Source organism: Coccinella septempunctata, chromosome X (assembly GCF_907165205.1).
Source record: "Coccinella septempunctata chromosome X, icCocSept1.1, whole genome shotgun sequence".
Lineage (NCBI taxonomy): Eukaryota > Metazoa > Arthropoda > Insecta > Coleoptera > Coccinellidae > Coccinella > Coccinella septempunctata.
Window position 1 is genome coordinate 2,961,952 of NC_058198.1, and position 21,661 is coordinate 2,983,612.

The 21,661-nt window shown below is 34.0% G+C and overlaps 2 protein-coding genes and 2 long non-coding RNA genes across 8 annotated transcripts; 2 read left to right on the plus strand and 2 right to left on the minus strand.

Annotated features, from left to right (window-relative positions):
- Positions 1–810: 810 nt before the first annotated feature.
- LOC123321921 (synaptic vesicle glycoprotein 2B) lies at positions 811–15,630 on the minus strand. 5 transcript variants are annotated; one of them, XM_044909720.1, is made up of 7 exons: positions 15,451–15,630; positions 3,837–4,150; positions 3,425–3,751; positions 1,755–2,297; positions 1,436–1,698; positions 1,224–1,383; positions 811–1,170 (listed from the first exon to the last, which is right to left on the minus strand). In XM_044909720.1, exons 2-7 carry the CDS (start codon positions 4,037–4,039, stop codon positions 987–989), a joined length of 1,680 nt encoding a protein of 559 aa, XP_044765655.1. In that variant the 5' UTR covers positions 4,040–4,150; positions 15,451–15,630; the 3' UTR covers positions 811–986. The 5 variants fall into 5 exon arrangements, with proteins under 5 accessions (XP_044765655.1, XP_044765657.1, XP_044765653.1 ...); XM_044909722.1 differs by lacking the exon at positions 15,451–15,630 and adding an exon at positions 13,595–13,739; XM_044909718.1 differs by lacking the exon at positions 15,451–15,630 and adding an exon at positions 12,834–12,979.
- Positions 6,483–19,224, plus strand: LOC123321924. Its single transcript, XR_006538977.1, has 3 exons — positions 6,483–6,870; positions 7,138–7,177; positions 19,093–19,224. It is a non-coding gene; the product is annotated as an uncharacterized LOC123321924 (long non-coding RNA).
- Positions 13,063–19,043, plus strand: LOC123321923. Its single transcript, XR_006538976.1, has 2 exons — positions 13,063–13,201; positions 18,872–19,043. It is a non-coding gene; the product is annotated as an uncharacterized LOC123321923 (long non-coding RNA).
- On the minus strand, positions 16,864–20,704 carry LOC123321922 (E3 ubiquitin-protein ligase ariadne-1). Its single transcript, XM_044909724.1, has 7 exons — positions 20,338–20,704; positions 20,130–20,285; positions 19,989–20,054; positions 19,118–19,333; positions 18,691–19,058; positions 18,179–18,595; positions 16,864–18,070 (listed from the first exon to the last, which is right to left on the minus strand). The coding sequence occupies exons 1-7, from the start codon at positions 20,542–20,544 to the stop codon at positions 17,989–17,991; spliced, it is 1,512 nt and encodes a 503-aa protein (XP_044765659.1). The 5' UTR covers positions 20,545–20,704; the 3' UTR covers positions 16,864–17,988.
- Between the last annotated feature and the right edge of the window lie 957 nt (positions 20,705–21,661).

Genomic DNA, 21,661 nt, shown 5'->3' on the forward strand with positions numbered 1-21,661 from the left:
TGAATAATTGATTACCAATCCGGAGGAGAGATGAAGCGGTCATGGCCGGCCAGATCCCCAGATTTAAATAGTACAGATCAGAGACTTGTTGTCTCTGGTACAGATTTGTTTTTAAGGGGAAATCTGAAATCTCTAGTGAATACTGTTGGCGAACTGGTATTCAAAAAAGTTTTACTCTTTGGAAAACCGTTTAATTAGGCGCGTTTGAAATAGGAAAGGGATATTCCCCGAGTGTTAGACAACACACAATACACCTTTCATTTCCAGCCAAAGATTATTATAGAGGGAACTCTATAATCTTTGATTTCGAGCAACAACAAATGATCTGATCTTTCAAATGATCATCAATTGAATCTGGAAAGAAGATTCAAAAGCATCTGCTTGAACGGCCACCTGTATTGTTTTTCGCTAAAAAGTTATTGATGTGTTGTACATTCGGATGTATTCATCCTAAATATACAATTGAATCTTGTCCAAAACCATTGTTTCACGTTTGTCATTCCTTGAATAGAAGGAAATTATTAATGGTGGAGGTTTCTATTTGATTCGGCCTGTTTTCAAAATGCTCTGGATTGAGGGTACAAAAAATACTTAGTCATGGCAATTTATTGAGATTTTCAGCATATTCTTTTTTTGAAGGTGCACATATCAGTCTCTGATTACACTATTTTTCTTGTAACACAGGACAATAATGTACAGATCTACTCATTCACTTCGGTGATACATTTTTTTTTTCAAAATCTCTCTTTTCGCCTCTTCCAGTGTCAGAAATCACTGTCACAGTTTTGGTATATAATTTTTATCAACTAGTCAAGTGGAAACTATCCCTTTATTTTATTGAAATAAGACCACTACTTACAAAATTCAATATAGTTTGATGATAAAAAATACATAATATATCTGTGAATTTATATCTACAAATGTGAGTAATACTTAAAATGTAAGATGACACGCTGAATTGAACGCAACTTAAAATTACAATAAATTTAAGATAACGGTTCTCGTGTTGTATTTGGTAGAAACAGACATAAAAGACCACCTCCTATCAATAACGCTGCCACGATGAAGGTAGGAGCTGGACAATACAAGTCCAAGAGTGTGGCAATGACTATATTACCGATAATGCCACCTAATCTAGCTGCTACCATTGATATGGCCACGCCAGTTGCCCTGTAAAAAAGGAGTTTAACTATTTTCAAAGTTGCTGATGCTTCGTTACTCACCTGAGATTTGTTGGAAAAATTTCAGTAATCAAACAGTCCAATGCTGCATTTCCACATGAGATAACAGAGCTGAATGTTGCTGATACAACCAGATTTTGGGTTTTGTTATATACGAAGTACATGGAGGATGCACATATACCAGAGGCCAATGTACTAAAGACTGAAAACGAAGACTTAATCACTGAAATTCACATAGCCTTTTCACGACTTACCTAAGAAGAATTTCCTACCAAATCTGTCCATTCCTAAGACAGCTAAAATATTACTTGGAATAGCTGCTGCTACAGTTATTAAAGATTCCATGAATACTGCACTTTCTATAGTGTCGCTGCATTGGCCGCCTTTTTTCAACGTTCCATGGTTGACGACAAAGTCTGTAACTTGGCAGACTGTGGCGTCTTGGCCAGGGTGGACCCTTGAAAACTCGTCGAAACGATTGAACAGCTCTGGAAACCACATCATCAGACCATAGTACCTGAAGAAGAACAGAATATTAGTATAAAAGAGATGTGAGCTGCAAATTCAACTCACCCTATGTGGAATGTGAAATTTATGGTGATAGAGATTATGGTGAATCTCAGTATTGGGGACACGAAGAGCTGCCTACTGTTATCCATGATGTCCAGCAACATGTTTTTATATTTTCCCTCGATAGCCTTCTTCGCTGGATTCCTATACCTGCCCGTAGTGGCTTCGACCATCAACTCTTTCACTGGATATTCCTCTTTGGATTTTCCAGTATTCATCTTGTAAATTCCCTGGAACACCTCGAGAGCTTCCTTTGTCCGGCCTCTCATCAGCAGGAATTTGGGACTTTCGGGCAACATGAACAGAAGAAGAGCTACCACGAACGACGGAAATGCACACAACAACAGGAATATCCTCCACGAGTTGTATTTGAATGATTCCGAAGTGAAACCAATATCTGTGGGGATGACAAGCCATGCCAGACCTGCCACGAATAGGTTTCCCAGAGTCCAGAACGCTGCCATGGAGGAAAGCATCGAGCCCCTCTTGACTTTTGGCTGGAACTCGGCGAAATAAGACCATATAACTGGGCCGCTGCCCCCTAATCTGAAAATTGACATCGAAGAGTAATATAGGAAAAAAAATTGTAAAACCAACCAGTCCATTTTGGACTGGGGCCATCATATTTATATCTCATCAGGAGTATATGGAATGGTCCTCATTTTAAGGTAGATGGAGGGTAGAGAGATCCTTTCCCTATATTGGTAGATCTATGGAATGTAAGTAGATACTCTCTACCCCCATAAATTGTGATCCTTCACTTATAGCGCTCAAATTAACTTATCAGCAATTATTCAAATGAACTTATCATTACTAAGTATTCTTTTTACTGTCAATTAGTTTACTCATCGTTGGTTGGCCAATTGAAAACGAAGCACCATCAGGTCAACAACGGACTAAAGAATGACAACGTAAACAATGATCCTTTGGACAGGAAATACGTGATTTAACATAACGCGTTTTAGATAAAATCATATTTCCTGTTTAGCTGGAGATTGTTTCTAATTCTGATGACCTGCGAACGCAACAAAATGATGAAACTGCTTCAATTCTGGGGTTTCTGCTGAAAATTAAATGGAAAATCCTCAATGTTCCCATTCGGTAACTTTCAAATTTTACATATTGCTCGAATTTGACTATTTGTAAAAAAGACATTCATTTTTAAGAGTTGATTGGGACAATTAGCAGGAAGAGGTATCGATGATTGCAGGTGGTCAGATGTTGGAGTCGTTTAATGGTTGTTTTTTTTTGTGCTTGACTTCGAAGTTTTATCATTAGAAATAATATAGTCAATGCATACTCTTATTGTGATAATTCAGTAGGTGTTCGTGTTGCTCTAGGTCATACAGTGCTTTTTATCAGCGACTGATTATTAATTGCAATTCAGGCTTACTGCATATAATAAACAATCACATATGCACGCCATCCATAATTTTTGACCCTTCATTTTCAACAATCAATGTATAAAGTTTCTTGTCCATATTACTAAGATGCTAGTAGCTTCCAAGTTCCATTGACCTCAGTGCAACCGTTAGGTCTTTACGAATTTTCAACTGAACCCATATTTTTCAGAATTTTTGAAGGTCAATTTTAGACACGCGTATCTCCCAGAAAAATCATCATAGAGCTAAAGGTGCTCAGTAATAGTCGGTAAAAATTTTTTTGATACTTACGCCGCCCCATTTAGAAATCTGAATATCATGAATATCTCGAAGGTCTGCGTGAAACTAGATGCCACGATACAGAGACCATTCATGAAGGAGATCGCAATCAGCACCTTCTTACGTCCTAGCGAGTCTGCAACCGAACCCCACACGTAGGCCCCTGCCATCATTCCAATGAAAATGATGGAATTGAGCCAGCCCTTGGTGTGGGTGTTCAATTTTAAGTCGCACTGGGCTGACGGCAGGATGAAGGACATCGAGATGACGTCCATCTCCTCCGAGGTGCTCACGAAGCCGCATACTGCTAACAGGAGGTAGTGGAACCTAGGGATAGAACTATAAGTTGTTGAAATATCGAAGAACACCGATTCTTGCTATTTCCACCACTGAGAACTGAGGAAGTTGTGAAAAAATCAGTCACCTGCCATATCCGGTGAGGACGATTGCCTCTTCGAAGTCAGCCTTTTCTACTGCTCCCTTCTCGACATCCGGTAGGTTTTTCAGAGATCCTCCGACAATCTTCTTGAGCTCTAACTCCTTGGATCCACAGCCGTTTGGTACTCCACCTTGGTCTTTTACATCACAGTCTTGCTTCTTTTTTAAGTCGATGTCACCTTCTACCATTCTACGATTTAGATTGTTTGGTTTTCTACTTCCTGCTAACTAAAGATGGATCAGCGGCCTGCAGGGGGCGACAGTCAGAGGGGACAGCGGAGGAAAAAATTGATGGATGCTCTGGAAGAAATATGGAAATTATGCTTGGTTGGTGACAAAATTGAAGTTATAATTTCTAAAGAAGAACCAGAAATTGGAGGATGTGCAGATAATGATGAGGTGTATATATATGTATAACCCAGAGGTCATCATGGCTGTTGGAGGTGAAAAAACCTTTGGTAGAAGAATTTAAAGAGACAATAGGCCATACAATGTTACATCTCCTCAGATAACTCCAATGGGCTACCTTCGTAGTAGTCTGAGTACCTAATAATCATTATAATTATGCCTATTTCCTTCCTAGCCAAAGCATCAGATTAATCTCTCAGTGGGTGTGGATTTTGACATTAAAACCTAATACCTCACTGAAATATCTCTATCTTCACGTCTTAGCCATGAACATATGAAAGATTTTATGCAGAATATCCGAATGACCCATCCTATAGAAGTTCAAAACCAAGAAGATTCGACCTTGGCCAATATTAATTATGAAGACAATCGACATTGAGAAATATACTGACTGCGTGCCAGAAATCGTAAATTTAACCATGACTGTTGATAAAGAATATTTTTATCCCTCAGTTCAACAAGGATGTTCATTACAAAATGGTTGTTTCTGAATTTCCAACCTTCAAAAACGGTTGATTGTAGGTGAAAGTATTGTCACTCAATGATTTTGAGTAAAATCAAGATATTTTTTATTTTTGAGAAAAGAAGCAATGTTAGTGGTGAATTATTTGCAGATTTCTGTGTCGCAAAACAGCTAATAATGCTCCAAAGCGATATATAGTGTCCACACTGTATATGTTATACTAATTAACGCAAACCTTGGATTTATTTGTCAGAGTTTGTTCTATATTTCATTGGGATCATTGAAGTAAAACAGAAGAAACATGCCAGGGATTTCTACGATAGTATAAATAAAACCTAACCAGTTCTGATATCCTGATTAAGATTATTCTGTGTATTCTAATGTGATTCGTTGTATGAATATGAATACTTCCACTTTAAAAATGCAAAAAAGGGAATATGTAATCATTGGAAGTTGTATCTGTTCATTGTTGCTCCGGTGAAAGTCCGATTTGTTTTGCTCTACCACGCTTATATCCGAATTGCATACAGTTTTATTTTTGGTTATATTATGAATGGACACTTAATTTCATACATCCACTTGTTTATTCTAGAATTAAACAAATCTACTAAGTACTTATACACAATCAAGTATATTCGCGCATTTCACTTTATTCGAAATCATCCTACAAAATACAGGGTGTCCCAGGGTGGGTTGGCCTATTAGAGGAAGCTGAAATTTTGAAAATAGGTCACATAGATCTTGTGAACGAAAATTTTTTCATGAATTCTCACTATGGTGGATAAATAGTATCATTTTCGCATTCGCTTTTAGAATCAGCATGTCTGAAGGCGCTTTTTGTTTAAAAATTCAAGAAGGTTTAATTTTTTCTGATCAGTTTGGGCAGATTCATATCAATTAGCATTTGGCTTGTCTCATTTGATGCAGGATCACCTTAATCGAATAAAATTCACAATGTGAAATGTCATTCAGATGTAAATAATTGAAAACAATAAAAAAAGTGAATGATACTGCTCTTCTAGCTCTCTTGAGGATGAAAATGGATTGGTAACCTTAGCCATGGAATAAATAATGGGTTTAAAACGCTCTGCATTTCTGTATAACCTTCCGATTAATTCATTTCGATGATGGGTAACAGAAGGATTTTTTCCCGATTTTAATGAAACAATCAATGTTCCCATCTTTTGCATCTGCCGTTGAAAACTCAGTTTTTAGTGTCAAAACCCTGTTATCTAGAATTGGCCCACCCCAGACTAACAAAAAACAATTTTTTGAGTTGCTGAGAGGATCTTACTCTTATTAGATTCTCTCAACGAATATAATTCTTATTACTTTTATTTTCTCTTTTGGAATCTCCGTACGTGACCTGCGAGAATTCATGACTATTTTTTTCCGAGCTAAATACCGAAGGTTTATTTTTGGAAATAATCAAAACTGACGGTCAGCTGTTCGAAATTTCGAATTAATTCGAAATATCCACAAGTTGTTTGTTCACAAGAAATGCTGACAATGGTGTGACAAGGTCATGTCGGTTCTCTGTATAACTATTCAAATATTTGAGAGTAACACGCGGTAGACCTATCTAATCCCTTAACAAATATGTTTCAATTCTTTTCTCTTCCTTGACGTAATCATCAATTCCGTCTAAATATTGGTACAGAAAGGAATCTTGGGGTTGAATTAACCGAACACTAAGGGCAATCTGTATTTGTAAATTTACAGGGTGCTCCCTGTATGATAATTATCTTACTAATCTCTGGATCTCGGTATGTTTTTAGATACACCTTGTGTATACTTCATTCCTTCATTCAAAAATACGACTTGTAACAAATGTGTTATCGCTCGCGAAATTTAAAACGTTATGAATTCTTTCCATATCAATGAAGAGAATATGTAACATGATATTATAAAAAATGCACCATTGAATTGATAAAATATCGAGGAAATCAATTAGAATATTTGCGCTTCGAGTTATATTGCTTTCAAGAAATATTCATAAGCTTTCAGGTCGTTATAAAGTTATATTACTTCAGTCTATCTGAAGTTAATCATTAAAAATTATACAAGACAGCTTGAAATTGATCATTTGTATCATTTTATCTCTTCATTGCTAATTGGGTTTATGTCATGAATAATAATATGAATGAATGTTGGTATATAGAAAGTATATAATAACACCCATCGTACAGCTTAAACGATATCTTCATTTCCTCATTGAAAAATTAATTAATTAATTAACTAGGGATTTTTATCTTCAGATTCATTGTCACTTTTGGCATTGATTCAGAACCATTCACTATTTGTGCCTTCACACAATAATAAAGAAATAGCAATATAAAAGCACTACACCTCGTGTAGTTAGGGCTTTAGTTTTCTACCTGTATGAAACGCTCATTAATTTTATTTTTCTTTTCAGTTGAGATCTGTGGAGCCCTGTGGTGAATTCAAAACTACCAGTGAGTAAATTCACAATTTTTTCATCTTTTCCATGGACTTAATAAACCTAATTATATTTTTGATTACTAACACATAATAATCCAGTCATCATTTCGAATGAGTATAAATTATTCTACTTGCATTCATATTATAGTTAAATTGTTTCTTTCAATATGTAAATTTTTTTCACACATCAACTGCTTTGAGATTAAGAGTTCTGGTAAATAGAGAAAAAAAATCTCGTTGTCTCACGTGTATTTTCTGAGTGATGCCATACGCTTATAGTAAAATTCCTGTAATGGAAGCGGATTCTCACGCACTTTCAACAAGAATAATCGCATTAATTATAGTGCATTCAAACTATACTCATTGAGAACACTTTAAAAAGGATATTTGATGGGAAACTCCTGATGCAAGAAAAAATCTTGAACGATTTTGATTTCTGCACGAAAAATTTTCGTGTTTTACGATTATGTGCATATCATGAACATCCCAATACTCTGGAATTAATCATCATATTTGCCCTCAATTTTTTTTTATAGATTTTCAATCAGTCTGAAGTCGATCATTTATTTTTTTCGAATATTTGACTTTATTGAGAATAGTTTTCACAGATAGGTTATATATTTTTCGCAATACCATTGCATTTTTCTTTCGCAATTCTAAGAACCTGGATGTATTTAACATCAATTATACTTATACTCCAAAAATAAATCGAGTTTTAATGGAGTAGATGATCCTCCAACCAACAGTGGAAAAGTTGTAGATGGGAAAATTACCAGACGCTAAGTGGCTAGAATTCCCTTAGGATTCGTGGTGTCGGAAACAATTTTTTTGAGGAATTATCGAATTACCATTTTGATCATAAATAAATTCAATTCAGTATACATCCTCGAAATTTTTTGTTATTTTGATATTTCACTTCACTTAGTATATTGATATGTCTGAGAAATTACATTTATTCGAAAAAACAATAATATTTTCATATCCTGCCATTTGGTGACACTTGAAACGGATATTTTGAGAAATTAAATTGATCTATCGATTTCTTGGCAATTTCGCATGGTGTATTGGCAGAATTCCTCTGAAAATAAAGTCTTCGCGAGACTGAAGGTAAACAAAATAGAGGATGATATATTAATGATTTTATTTTTGATTTAATCATAGTCCAAATTACGATTTGCACTTATGAAAGATATCCTAAATTGAATATGTAATACAACAAAATTTTCTCTCGAAATTCCAAATCCAAATTTAAAGGAACTATTTATTTATTTTGCTCTATAACGCATCTAATGAAATCACACTGAATACTTCATCATACAACTCTTTGCTGAAATTGTTCCAGTATAATATTTGCAAATGAAATTAATTCATATATTAATATAAATTTACATCATAATTTTTATATAAGTAATGCTCAGTTTCAGTTTTTGAAGTTCGATTTTGAGTATTGCTTCTACTCGGAGATACAGTTAAAAGTTATCTTATTACCTTAGGTGGTACACAGTGATAGTAAACATAATGAGCCCTTAAACAATTTCATAATGGACCTTAATTGCTTGCAAACCCTATAAATGACTGAATTTTATCTCATTGAAATATTTCAGTATCTGGATGACTACAGGGAAACTTTAATTATTTGCTGTTTCGAAAATTAATCGTAAACAAACGTTAATTCAAGAAATATTCGTATAAATCATAGTTGTTGATTGTTGTGCATGTGCGCAAAAACCAAAACTTTTTCAATTTGAATCCTGCAATAATCAATCAAATCAATGATTCTTCAGTGATCATACATACACAAGCAATTCAATAACAAATAATCGTTTAACAGTGATTGTCATCAAACGAAACTTACTTCAGAAGTATTGAAGTTGATCGAAAGTCACTTGAAAATTTTTCTATCGAACAAAATGTACGAAGGAAAGCCAAAATGAAAACACTAAATTGGAAAAAAACGAACTGACATCCTCCTTTCACTGCGAAACATCGAAAGCACTAAAAAACGCCAGGATTATTGAAAAATCCGCTCATCACCTTCAAAGTTGACCGAGATTTGTATACGGTAACCGTCAGGATGTCGAAGTTATAAACTAAACTAAGGTTGGCAATGGTCGATATTTAAATAGTTCGTTCCTTGAAGAACTGGGATGAATGGAATAAGCACAGTTCAATGGGTAAAGCTTCCAATTGGTGATATTTTCCTCATTGTCAGCTTCCTCCAAAGGCGGAGTTTCAATTTTGCGTTTCAGTGAATTTTCTCACTGACCTTTATTATTGTTTTGTAACGTGCATTTTTACCTTTCAGCCAATGTTCCTGGAAATATTTTCGTGTTTGCTCGGGAGACGTGTGTGGGAACGGGTACCGAAATTTGCTCTCAAATAGTCAGCAATCTCTTCGCTCTAACAACACCAACTTTATCACGTTGAGTTAAAACTAACAGAACAAACTTCGGTTTCTTGCACGACAAGCTTAGGACTGAGATAAGACTTCGGACTGTCTTGATAGGTACCGAACAAATCGATGTCTACAACAATTAGTCTTTTAGTACTTTGATAATCATCCCCTTCTTTGATGGAGGTAGGGTATTAGCAGAAAAGACATTAGTGTTATCGTGAATCTTCAACCTTTAGCACAAATTTCATTTTCTTGCTTTACTTCGAACTGATTCGCACAAAAGGATCTACAATAAACTGGCAAAAGCTCTTCTTAATATTGGTGCTATTTGGATAATAATAATTTAAACGTGTTTTTTCATGGGTCAATACAGGATGTCCCAGGATTAATGGGAATGAATTTGGATATAGGTTCAGAACCTCAAAATTTTCTCACTCATCCCTCGTAGCTAGGGAGGGGTGAAATCGACAACACTTTTTGATTTTTACCTTTTCACAGGCTTCCAGAAAAAAAATTTTCGTCATTTCTATACATATTTTTTGATGAGCCTGAAAATATGGTGGAAAATAAAGAAGGGTTGCTGATTTCATCCCTCTGTATAGCTATAAGTGATCGGTGAATAATTGAGTCCTAGGTACATCTCTGTTTGAAGAATTTCATTTATTTATCTCTGCCCCTCTGAAAAAATTCAATAAATCCATAAAATCAAGTCTTCGTCTTTGAAGCAACCTAACTCTTCAACTAAGGGTTTCCGCGCATGTCTCCATAGGTACTGAACCGGATTTATTCCCATTAATCGTGGGACACCCTGTATATGAACTTTTTAACGATATCAGCGCAGCTCAAGTTGAAAAGAGAATTACTAAAAAGCTCCCCCCCGACCGTTCTTGATACTCGGGACAAACTGCATGTTTGTTAGTGGAATGAGATAAGGAAGGGGAATGAACGATTGTTTCTTCCTTCTCAATTTCGACTGATTCGAAACTAATTAACTTCCACTGAGTGAATCCTATAGACCTAAATATAAATGATATAATTTGCTCGCACTTGTTACCCTCAGTCTACCATAAAATTATAAAGAAAAAAGTCTGTGAATTCAACGGTTTATCACAATTGAAAAAATAAATTTACGACCCTAACGAGCCTCGAACCCGAGACTTTACGTTACTGTACCCTTCACACAAATGAAACTTGCGCATGGCGAATATACCTATGTAACACTTTCAGAAACTACTCGAAAATGATTATTTTTGCGTTTTATTCACTATCTATCTATTACAGCATTTCCTTGTTTGTCCGATATATTTTTCATTCTTCGTGATATTTTCCAACCTGCTAATAGTTGTTATGGTGTTATCTAGTTTTTAGCATGCTACATAATTATGCCTCCAAAAAAATTCATCAAGTGGGCTATGTAGGATGATAACCAGTAATTGTGACTATCTTTTTGAGTTATAGTTCAGTTTTTTTTCAAATTTGCCTTTTTTTTATAATTTAGTTTCCTAATGGTTGATATGAGCACTATTTAAAGATAAAAACACCCTAGTCTATACTCGTCGAGGATTTTTTTCGAACGCTCGTTTTACAGTTGTTATAAAGATCAACCTCAGACATTTCCAAGTGAGTGTAGAGACCGAACATCTGTATCGTTTACGAGGCAAACAATTATATTAAAAATGGCTTAATTAAAATACAGTGACAATAATCTGCTTTAATTGGTTCGATGCGCATTTATACATTTCAGCTACTTCGCACCAATAATTTTCTTCTTAAAAGCGAATTTTGCAGTCTCTTTCCAGTGAAAATGATTTTATTGAGATGACGTAAAGTATGTAGTATACACATTGAGTATGATTCATCTTTTTATGCTCCGATGGCAATCCTCAATCGGGTTTTTGAAGTTTTTTCTTATATTCCGACACTGTTCACTTAATTTTTTTCGGTATCATTTCTATTTAGTAGATTTCATTCCAGTGAAAAATAAATCTGAGGCAAATTTGTGAGATATAACGTTAAAATTTGATAAAAAATATTATGATTAAGGAAAAATCTTTTTGTTTACGGTATTATAATAAAAAACATTTCCATAATTGTCAACCCACATCGCTTAAGTGAATCATTACAATGTGTACGACAAAATTGATTCCAACTGGTTAGAACTGACTCAATCAACAGAATGGTTGTGTTGAAAACATTGTTTCAATATATGTAGTCGAAGCAACTGAAATTGGTGTTACACAAACGGAATTTCTGTATCGTGTCTACCCATTGTCTCGTAAAAATAAAAACGATTCAGAACCTTCCAAGCAGAGAGAGCATACAATGAATGAATTTGAGTAAACTCACAAAATATTCTCCATACCTACATGTATCATGTATGTCAAATCCTATTACTAGTTAATTATCGCATATTGATGATTATATTTACAAATAATGTTGGCATTTATCGTGAAATGTATACTCTCTCATAATGAATGATACATTTAGGAAACTGAATCCTACACGCTGATAGTGAAAAAGTATTTCAGCAGTCTCCTCTGATGTTATTCGAAACTTCGTCGATAATTGCTGAAGATTCAAAATTTTATAGATTCAAATGTAACCAATTTCGAACGTGATTTAAGCTGTGGGAAATTGAACATGAAATCAGTAAAAAAATGTATGTATATTTAAATCTGAGTAAGGAGAAGGGCCAAATCAGGGACATAACAATTTTATATTTCATCTCCAGACTATAGAAAACCCTATAGACGCCTGTCGGAGTTCTGTTTTCATTCAAATTTAAAATGGGTACTTTATTCATTAACCGCTTTATATTATGAAAAGTAGAAATACCCAGATCGTTTTAAGATGTTCTCCAAATTATTTTTGACGTGAATATCGATTAAAAATAGAATTTAAAATGAATAATTTATATATATCTTGGTCTACACGCATAATTCGAATGGAGCCGCTGATGATACACGTGAAAAATTGCGATCGAAGAGAAAAAAATTGATAGAGAAAGCTGGCGATCTTGACTTGGTCGATTTTCGGTTATTAAATTTCCTTGAATATCATTTATTGTTAGTCGTCTCCGATATACGAGTCGAAATAGAAATTGGTTTCGCACGTGTGGATTACGACAGTATATGGCGAATTTAAAAGCGTGGACAAACAATATTCTGATGAAAAGTGAAAGCAATTCGTTTTCGAAATTCGCGAGAGAGTGTTGGGCAAGCCTTGAACGATTTCGAAAATAGATGGAATTTCAGTTATATCAATATCGTACTCACCTCAGAGATTAGGATGTTTGACACAGTCTGCAGGGCTGCTAGCAACCGCCACAGATGACTGAATTAAATGAACATCCAGAAGTATATATACCTCCTAGTCCTAACAATCTTACTGTTGACCAAGTTGATAAATAATTAAACATAGGTACTAACTGGAAGCTGAAAACGCCTACTATTCGTGAACGCTAGTTCAGCTCATCTTCCAATCATATCAACACCACTGGCCGGTACATTTCTTCCAAACAAATCATCAATTGAATTACGAAAATACATTTCAATTTCGTTCTATTTCCGTTAACGCAACGAATGACAATTATTGCATCCATAGGCCTTCGGGGAGCTGGATTTTCGACAGTTTTTCGATTTTGGTAAGCGCCAAACCAATTGATTTTATTTTTTCTCAGCAAACTATTTTAGCATCTTTTAATTTTCGTTTTATCGATCGGTGTGTAGTATTTTCGTCAGTTAAAGTTGAAGTAAATAATACGAAATTTCTCAACTGATGTTTTTTGTTATTTGCCTTTGTATTCATTGCACTTTGCCAAAACAAGTAGATTTCATAAAACGAGTAAAATTGGTGCAGGTTTCTTTCGGAATATCGAATTTATGTGGCGGATAAATAATCGATGAAAATTTTCAATTGAAATGTGTTTCGTTGTCACTATAGCCTCTTCAGCGATCATTAGAATAATTTCCAGAGTAGACCAATAGACAGCTAAAGTTATAAATATTGTTGTTGTATAATATTGAATGCAACTTACTGTAGAAATACGGTATACCGAACAAGTGTTTGGTGTAGGTGCTTCTGCTGCCTCTGAAAGATATTTTCTCTTTGATGAAGGGACGCAAAATTTCAATTTTCACACATTGTTCCATGCCTACCGAATATTTCACAAACGCCTTCTGGGCAGACGCAAATTGGTGGATGGTATATGAAATTTCCCAAACCCTAATGTATGAAGGTGTTTTGTCGCATCATTTAAACGCAGTGAAAGAACAATGACACCATTGAGTGGAATTAATCGCCAGGCAGTATTCCTAGAGAAATGTACCGGCTAATAAGATAAAAATAATCATTTTTGAAACATTAAACCGTGAAGGGTGTAAAATTTCCGCATAAGATAACTTTATGCAGCTGCTAATTGCAATAAGTTGAAAACGCATTATACACGTATATCTGCTTGGAAGACAAAAAAAATGTGAACAAATGAAGACCTGGATAAGAGTGGATAACTCAGATAATTGAAACGTTTTATAAAGCCACAGTGGATGAGCTGACGATTTCAGTATAGTTTTTCTGTGAGCTGTTATTCTAACACTGCAGTTATATTGGATGAGTTATTTCTTATTTGATAAAAAACTTGAAAATAACATGATAACACTAAAATCGAAGGTACAGACATTCATTCTTTCATCGATACTTCTATACAGGGCGAGTCTTCAACTCGTACAAAAGTTTTAACAGTAGATTCTTGAGGTCAAAAGAAACACCTTTTCCCTATACCATTTTATCCGATTCGGCCCTTATAAAAAGATATAGCCATTTTAAGTTTTCATAATGAGCTGTGCCAACCCTGGAAAAACAAAATTACCTTCAGAATAACTAGCTAAATCTGTGAGACTACTGAGACTATAATCACTACAATCTAATGTTGTGAAATATTTGTACGAGTCATAGACTGACTCAACCTGTATATCTGATTATCTCTTTCAACCTGATAGGGCAGTTGAAAGCTTTGGGGGATGCCATTTTTGTTCAATTATTTCCAATAATTTTTGCACTCTTGTTCCTAGGAGAAAGTAAATAATTTTTTGTATGACTCATTTTTGTTGAATTCGAGTTCAAATTTAGTTCTGTCTCCCTAGTCTCTTTCGAAATTTGTGCTGGTAGAATATTGATGAAATCATTTCAACCCCATCGTTTCGATGATGCTTAAAGGCTTGAAGATGAAGAAGATAGGTACTCGAAGAACGTCCATTGACTATTAAATCAGAATAAATACGAAGCGACTCCGATAATAGGATGTCCAAGTCCCATTTAGTGTCTCATCGTTTATTCCATAAACAATTTAGATCATTTAAGATCATGACGGTTACTCATCCACTACGTCAAAATATACACACTCACAATTCGAGGATTGAATCTTGAAATTAATTAAAAATTTCCACAGAACAAGCCGCTTCCGTAATTTGAAATTTTACCCAGAATCATTGGAAATTCATATCGTGAATCGTCAATTAACGGGGATGGATTATTTATTTAAAATAGTCGAATTAATCCCATGGTTTTATATATGAATGGCTTTGATGAAGGAATTCTGAATTACAATGCAAGAAATATCTAAACTATAGAAATTTCATCACCAGGAACACTGAAAACATAAGACATTCAATGAAAATTCGCTGATTTTTGTCGATATACGTATATTCTTTCAAGACAACATCGATATATTCGAATAGTCAATTCGTCAGATGCTTTCCTCTAAACTGATTCAGGTACTTTATTGTTTCTAATGTCTTCTGATGTTTTTTTTATTCAGAATCCGAATTCCCACAATGGGGCTTCTTTAAACTAGATTTTTTTTTCACTGAAAGATCTGTTCGACACTTTACTTACTCGGTCATACTAGTTGGGTTGAAGGTGGGGTCTGGAAGAGTTGCACCTTCTTCGATGAGAAACTCGCATGAAAATTTCAAATTTTCCACTTCTGATATTTCGGAAAAACAAGCAAAACGCGCCACTTCAAAGCATAGCTATTTCGGCAAGACACTCATAGAGTGGTCGGAGTCATTGTTTAACAATGGTAAGAGTACATTATATCTTTAAAACGGTTTATCCTATTTGGTTAACTAGACTCGACACAAGCAAGGTCTTTATAGCCCCTTTTCTTTGTAAATCGTTATTAGCTACTTACATCTGATAGGACACTGGGCTGTCAAATTGTTAAAATAGTTGTGTAGGTAGTTAATGGTGGGTTTTTAAACTCAATTTGTTTATTTTGAAAACGTTGATTTCCAACGAACTACCATATACATATCTACTGTAGTAATGACTTCTGTAAAAGGTTGCCAATGAAATTTGTGATCAACTGGGGATTTCGTTTGTGATCACAGCTACAATCACTAATTTATAATGAATAATATAGCTTACTTGTTCACTTATCAAGTTAACAGCAGCAAAAACACCGCTGATTCACTCAAAAACCGCCATTATACAAGTAAAAAGTAATTGCTTGCTGCAATTTTAGCACTGATCCATTAGGTCATATTAGAAGATTTATAAACCATTTCAACTTGGACATCCTGGATCTTCAATTGCGTAGATCAAACGCGTAAGAAAATCGTAAATGACTATATTTATTCAACAAGAATGATATCTACAAATTCATGCCGATAATATCAGAATTTTATCGATATTCCTTTGTTTCTCACCAGGTAGATGAGAGTAAATTATGACGATGATGTTTAAAAGATATTTCTTCGAATATTTATGGATTATATTTGTTATAGTTCTCTTTCTCGATACATTAACGAATGTCAATGAAGACTGCGTGGAATAAGACTGTTTTTCAAGAATACGCAAACTGATTTACAAATTTTCGTATTTTTACGAGATGGATAAAAAATATGATTTTTTTTCTTCTATTTTCAACCCTCAATGAGATGAATGTTGGGTTTCCCACCAGATTGGTTTTCCCACCAGATTTTCCATAATCTTTTCTGAAATGGTATGATGATTTTTGTTCGAATTTTCACCTAACACTTCCTCTAATTCTGGGAATTGCTCCCCTACCCCTTAGAACAAAGCCCATTACATGGAATTAATTTTTGTTTCAAAAAACAACCCTTTTTATTTAAAAAGGGTTGTTGTGCGTTAACAATGCCAGATTAGCTGGTAAAAAAAAGTAGACTTCCCATCCAGCTGAACTAAAATTAAAAATTCAGACTTCGGTCATCAACACTTCAAACACATTTCTGAAAATTCCATTTTGGCGGAAGTTGGTTTGGGCATAAATATAATGAATAGAAAACTCATTAATCTTTTATTAACTTATAATCTGTACAATCACATTCTGAATAACTTATAATGAGATGAAATAATAAATTAAAGTCCTACTAACAGAAGCAACAATCTAAATCAGTAGACGATGCTTGATTAAAGCTTTTCACAATCAAAAAATAAGTAGCTTTCATTTGAATATTGTTCCTAACAAATCATAATCACTACAGTTATACCGAAGCTCTAACAAATTGATAATTATTGAAATTAAGCGACTTTTATTATAAAAAATAATTGCACCATACAATGGGTTTTATAGACTAATAATAATTAACCTGAGCACCCTGTTATCCAGATATATATCTGGAGTTGAACAGATATTATTCATTATGATGATTTTTGCTACATAAGTTAAATTAATTTTTTTAATATTTTACTTCATCAATACTCTTTCAGCTTATAAAATTAAATATTTTCTATTTTTTACACAAATATATCTATGTTACAAATATGGGCAATATTATGTTCTATTACAAAACAAAATTCAAAAGATCGTCTTATACCTTGAAACTCATCGATAAACAAAACTGAACATGAAATTACATTTGAAAGGAATTTTAAAGCCATTTTTAATCAAGGAAAAATAAAATAAATTTCATCATGAAAAAATGGAATAATTTACATGAATAAAAAACAGTAAATTTAAAGTTCATTTAATTGTCCTTAATCCTTCAATAAATCTTCATTTGAAGTTTGGTCTTATGGTAAGATGAAGAAAGTTTTATTCAATGTGAAATTATTTCCAAACATGTGTTTTATAAGTCAGTAAAATAAGTAATAATTTTTTTTTGTGCATACTGGTGATTCCTAAAACATTTTTTCATCAACAAGACACACTATATTTTTTAATGGAAAAAAGCGAATTTATTCAAACCAATGTGTATTTTGCATTTTTACGAATTTTGAAACGTTTCCTCAGCATATCTGTGTAATCTAGAAATCACCTAGTATAATAAATTTCTACATCAACGAGACAAAACCGCAAAATAACTTTATTTAATCAAAGGATTCATGTAGTTTTGAGCTGAACAGGTCTTTTTATATACATACAATTGACCTTTTCAGTTGAAACTGGATATTTATGTATTTACATATTTATTCATTGTAATCCCACCATTCCTTTTCGTATCCTTCATGTACATGTTCCAGTAAAACCTTCCGACGGCTGTCACAATATCTGAAAATTATTTAATTCAAATTAACCCAGAATTAGGTAAGAATAGCTGACGTTGAATCATGTATTTTCAAGCATAAAAAAATTATACATTATACTACCAACACTTACCTGTACTTATCTTGAACCTTTTGTTTGATTCCAGCCAAATTTTCAGACGTTATATCCCTCTCCAAATACTCAGATAACGTTTCTGTAGCGCTTTCCAAATCTTTTTGGTTGTCTTCAAAAATCACAGACTGGTTATTTTTTTGCAAGTAATAGGCAAAAACATATGTGTACATCAAGGTCTGTCGACATTGACACAGAATGTCCACTGCTTTCTTTAGGAATTGTACTTCGATCCAACTCATGTTATGTTGCTGCATTTCTTCCATTTTCTCCTTCACAGAAGCGTATAGTTTGTGTTCGAATTTTAAGGATGCCATGTGATTCATGTAGCGATTACAATAAAACAGGTACCGTTGCAATGCTGATCTGGATTTTTCCTGGGCGTCTCTAGCAGCTTTGGCTTCGTCTTCATCATACCTGGAAATTTTACAGGGTGAAGTATCGTAAAATATTTTTTAGAGGAAGAACAATTCAGCAAGTCACAGTTAATTGCCAACAAAATCTGTATTTACCTGTTACAGTTGTACCAGGAACTCCCATGGGGCTCCCAGGGTCCAAGACATACCCAGCAGAAATCGGCTTTACAGTTCTGATTCTTACACACCATGTGGTTACAACCTCCATCTTTCTCAATTGTGACATTACATTTAGGACATTCCTTAGTGTTAGCTGCTATCCAATTACTCGTTTCAGAGTCGTCATCACATTTTTTGATCCACTTGCGCAACAAGTGACACTTGACAGGATCGTGCCAGTTTTCGCCACAAGAAAAGCAGAATGTATGATTGCACTTGCAAGTCACCTTGTGTGGCTCTACATATTGGACTTTGATCGCATTGTTACAATCTGGAGTGGGACACCAACGTAAGAGACGATTACACTGAAACAACAATAATGAAATCTTTTGTTCGCAGGAAAACATACAGAATGTTGACTTACTTCAACAAAACTATTAGTGATGAGATGTTGGTACTTGAGTCTCACTTTAGAATCCCTCACAAGTCTCATAACACTAGCATCATCAACCAAAATATCACAACCGTGTGCTGCACAGGCAATTGTTTGACCTACACCTTCTTCCATTATTTTGGTTGTCAAATATTCGCTCCAACAATGTGTGCAAAATCTATGTCCACATTCCAAGCCGGTCATATGCTGATGAAATGGGAAAAAATCAATTTTATTTTTTTGCCTTGGATGAATCGCAATGAGCATTGGTGTTGAAATAAACAATTTGTTAAAATGTTGCTTATTTTTTTTTTATTTCATCTCAAATCAGATTTGATCATGCTACACCCCGAGAAAGTAAACGGAATTGGGATGTCGCAAACATTACATTCAATAATATTAATGCTTACGTCGATTTTTGAACATGATTCTCTATCTTTTGAACATGATTCTCTTTCGTTTGAACTTGTTTCTTGGTATACATGTATTTAATTTTGGTTCTATCACTTTATCTACTGTTTATGAACTTGAAATAAAAATCTAGTGACATGCATATATTTTTCAGTTGTCTAATATAAGCGAATAAACTCCAGAGTTCAACTGGACTATAATTCCTTGAATAAAATTTCAGTGCAAGCATCAAAATATCAATGGGCTCAATAATTTTTCCATCTTTTTAAAATTATCATTTCAAAGTTCTTATAAAACAAATGTTCTGGCACATAAAACTATCAGAACTAGATGTTTCTCAGAAAATTCTGATTATGAGGCTGAAGGATATGCAGTTGATACAAAGTACCAGAAAAAAAAATAAACAACATTATTACTACACATGGAACTGATGAATATTTTATGTACTTACAGAATGTGGAAGTATTGTAAAGCAGATTTCACATTCTTCTGTACTACTTCCTGACCTTTTTACTGGCTACAAAAACAGAATAACATTGATTGAAAATACAAAAACATTATGATCGAATAATAAAATGAAATGCTACCATACCTTTTTTATGGAACTAATATTGAACTTGGTGAAAGGATTGACAACCCTTGCTTCAGAGAAAAGTTTATCCTGATCCCCATCATAAAATCTTTCCATTAATTTTTCCTTGTCCCATCGGAAATAATTCAACAATATTCTTGTGGTGGTGGTTGGAATCTGTGGAATGTAGGTTATAAATAAAGAAGATTTCAAAGAAAATGGGACTTACCTCTACCACATTGTTCACTTCTTTTATGCAATCCACCATATGCTGCACTATTTCCTCTGTTGAAAGTACTTCATAGGGATAATCATCAGAATCATTCTGTTTTTCTCTTTGATTAGAAACTTCTACTTCCATAGGAAAATCAACATCATCACCACTAGATTCATTACCTGAGTCCACATCATCGAATGATTCTTCGTCTGAGTCCATTATATCTATTGAACTTTACACAATAGGAAGAAGGTAACTTGTTTGAGAATGAATGAGGAATTCTTATCAAAATAAAATTTGGAATCTTAATGCTCTGCCAAATTGAGCTTTCGTTACAAATATGACATTTCATTTGTTGGTTTGATAAGTGAATGAACCAAATGTCAGGTAGTTTCCAAAAATGAGAGCTAGATGACGACACTGGTCACCGAGCCACTTGTTTCTTTATTTTTCTCACCATAGGCGTCGGTTAAGAAAAGGTTGAGAAAAATCTTTCAAAATATATTGTTAGAATATAATTGAATATGTTGTGTCCATAAGAGTGTTAATCGAAATTGATATTATCATTATAATTATATGTAATTGTTTGGTGAATATTATTGTGATAAGACAATAAAAAATAAAAAAAACTTATAGTAGACTCATCACGTTCATATTGTTTGTCTAGGATTACAATCATATCGAATGAAATATTGATGATATAAACCACAAAAAGATTCTCAATAGTTTTTCCAAGCATTGTTGTAGTAGAACCTTCACAATTTTCGCTACGCCACTGGCAGAAAATCAAGTGTTACATATTCATAAAGGAAAATTAGGGATTATAGGCTGAAAATCAAAATATCAAATTCGATTCCGAATGATGACACACTAATAAAAATTCTGTTTCAATCTCCGCGAAATAAAAATACAAAGGTCAAGCAGTTCAATCGATTGTTTCGAAAATTGCATACAGGGTTGAAAATGTTTTCAACCCCTTATACCATGTGCGACTGCGACAACATCTGAAGAGCTTGTCATTTGAATATTTCATTTTGTCCTCATCACAAATAGATTAAGCTAAGAAAAACATAGGATTATTTAATCGCGGAAAAAAAAGTATTGATAGTTTGTGCCGCAGCATTTACATTCATGTTATATGCTGAAATATCATATGAACGCGCATGTATACAGCACATAATACCGTATAATTCAACACCTTTCTGATTCAGAAGAGGGGTTTGCTCAATAATTCATGAGATATCAAAGGTGCGCATGAGTCATGGAGGGGGGTACATTCTAACTTTTACTCGATAATTCAACTGACCGAACAAAAAAAATATTACATTAAACTCCA

Coding starts and splice junctions, on each gene's coding strand:
- LOC123321921 (XM_044909720.1), bottom strand. CDS start 4,039: ATGGTAGAAGGTGACATCGACTTAAAAAAGAAGCAAGACTGTGATGTA. Junction 3,752..3,836: donor GTCCTCACCGGATATGGCAG/GTGACTGATTTT, acceptor AACAACTTATAG/TTCTATCCCTAGGTTCCACT. Junction 1,171..1,223: donor ATTTTTCCAACAAATCTCAG/GTGAGTAACGAA, acceptor CCTTTTTTACAG/GGCAACTGGCGTGGCCATAT.
- LOC123321922 (XM_044909724.1), bottom strand. CDS start 20,544: ATGGACTCAGACGAAGAATCATTCGATGATGTGGACTCAGGTAATGAA. Junction 20,286..20,337: donor AAGTGAACAATGTGGTAGAG/GTAAGTCCCATT, acceptor TACATTCCACAG/ATTCCAACCACCACCACAAG. Junction 19,334..19,988: donor TTACAATACTTCCACATTCT/GTAAGTACATAA, acceptor CCATTTCATCAG/CATATGACCGGCTTGGAATG.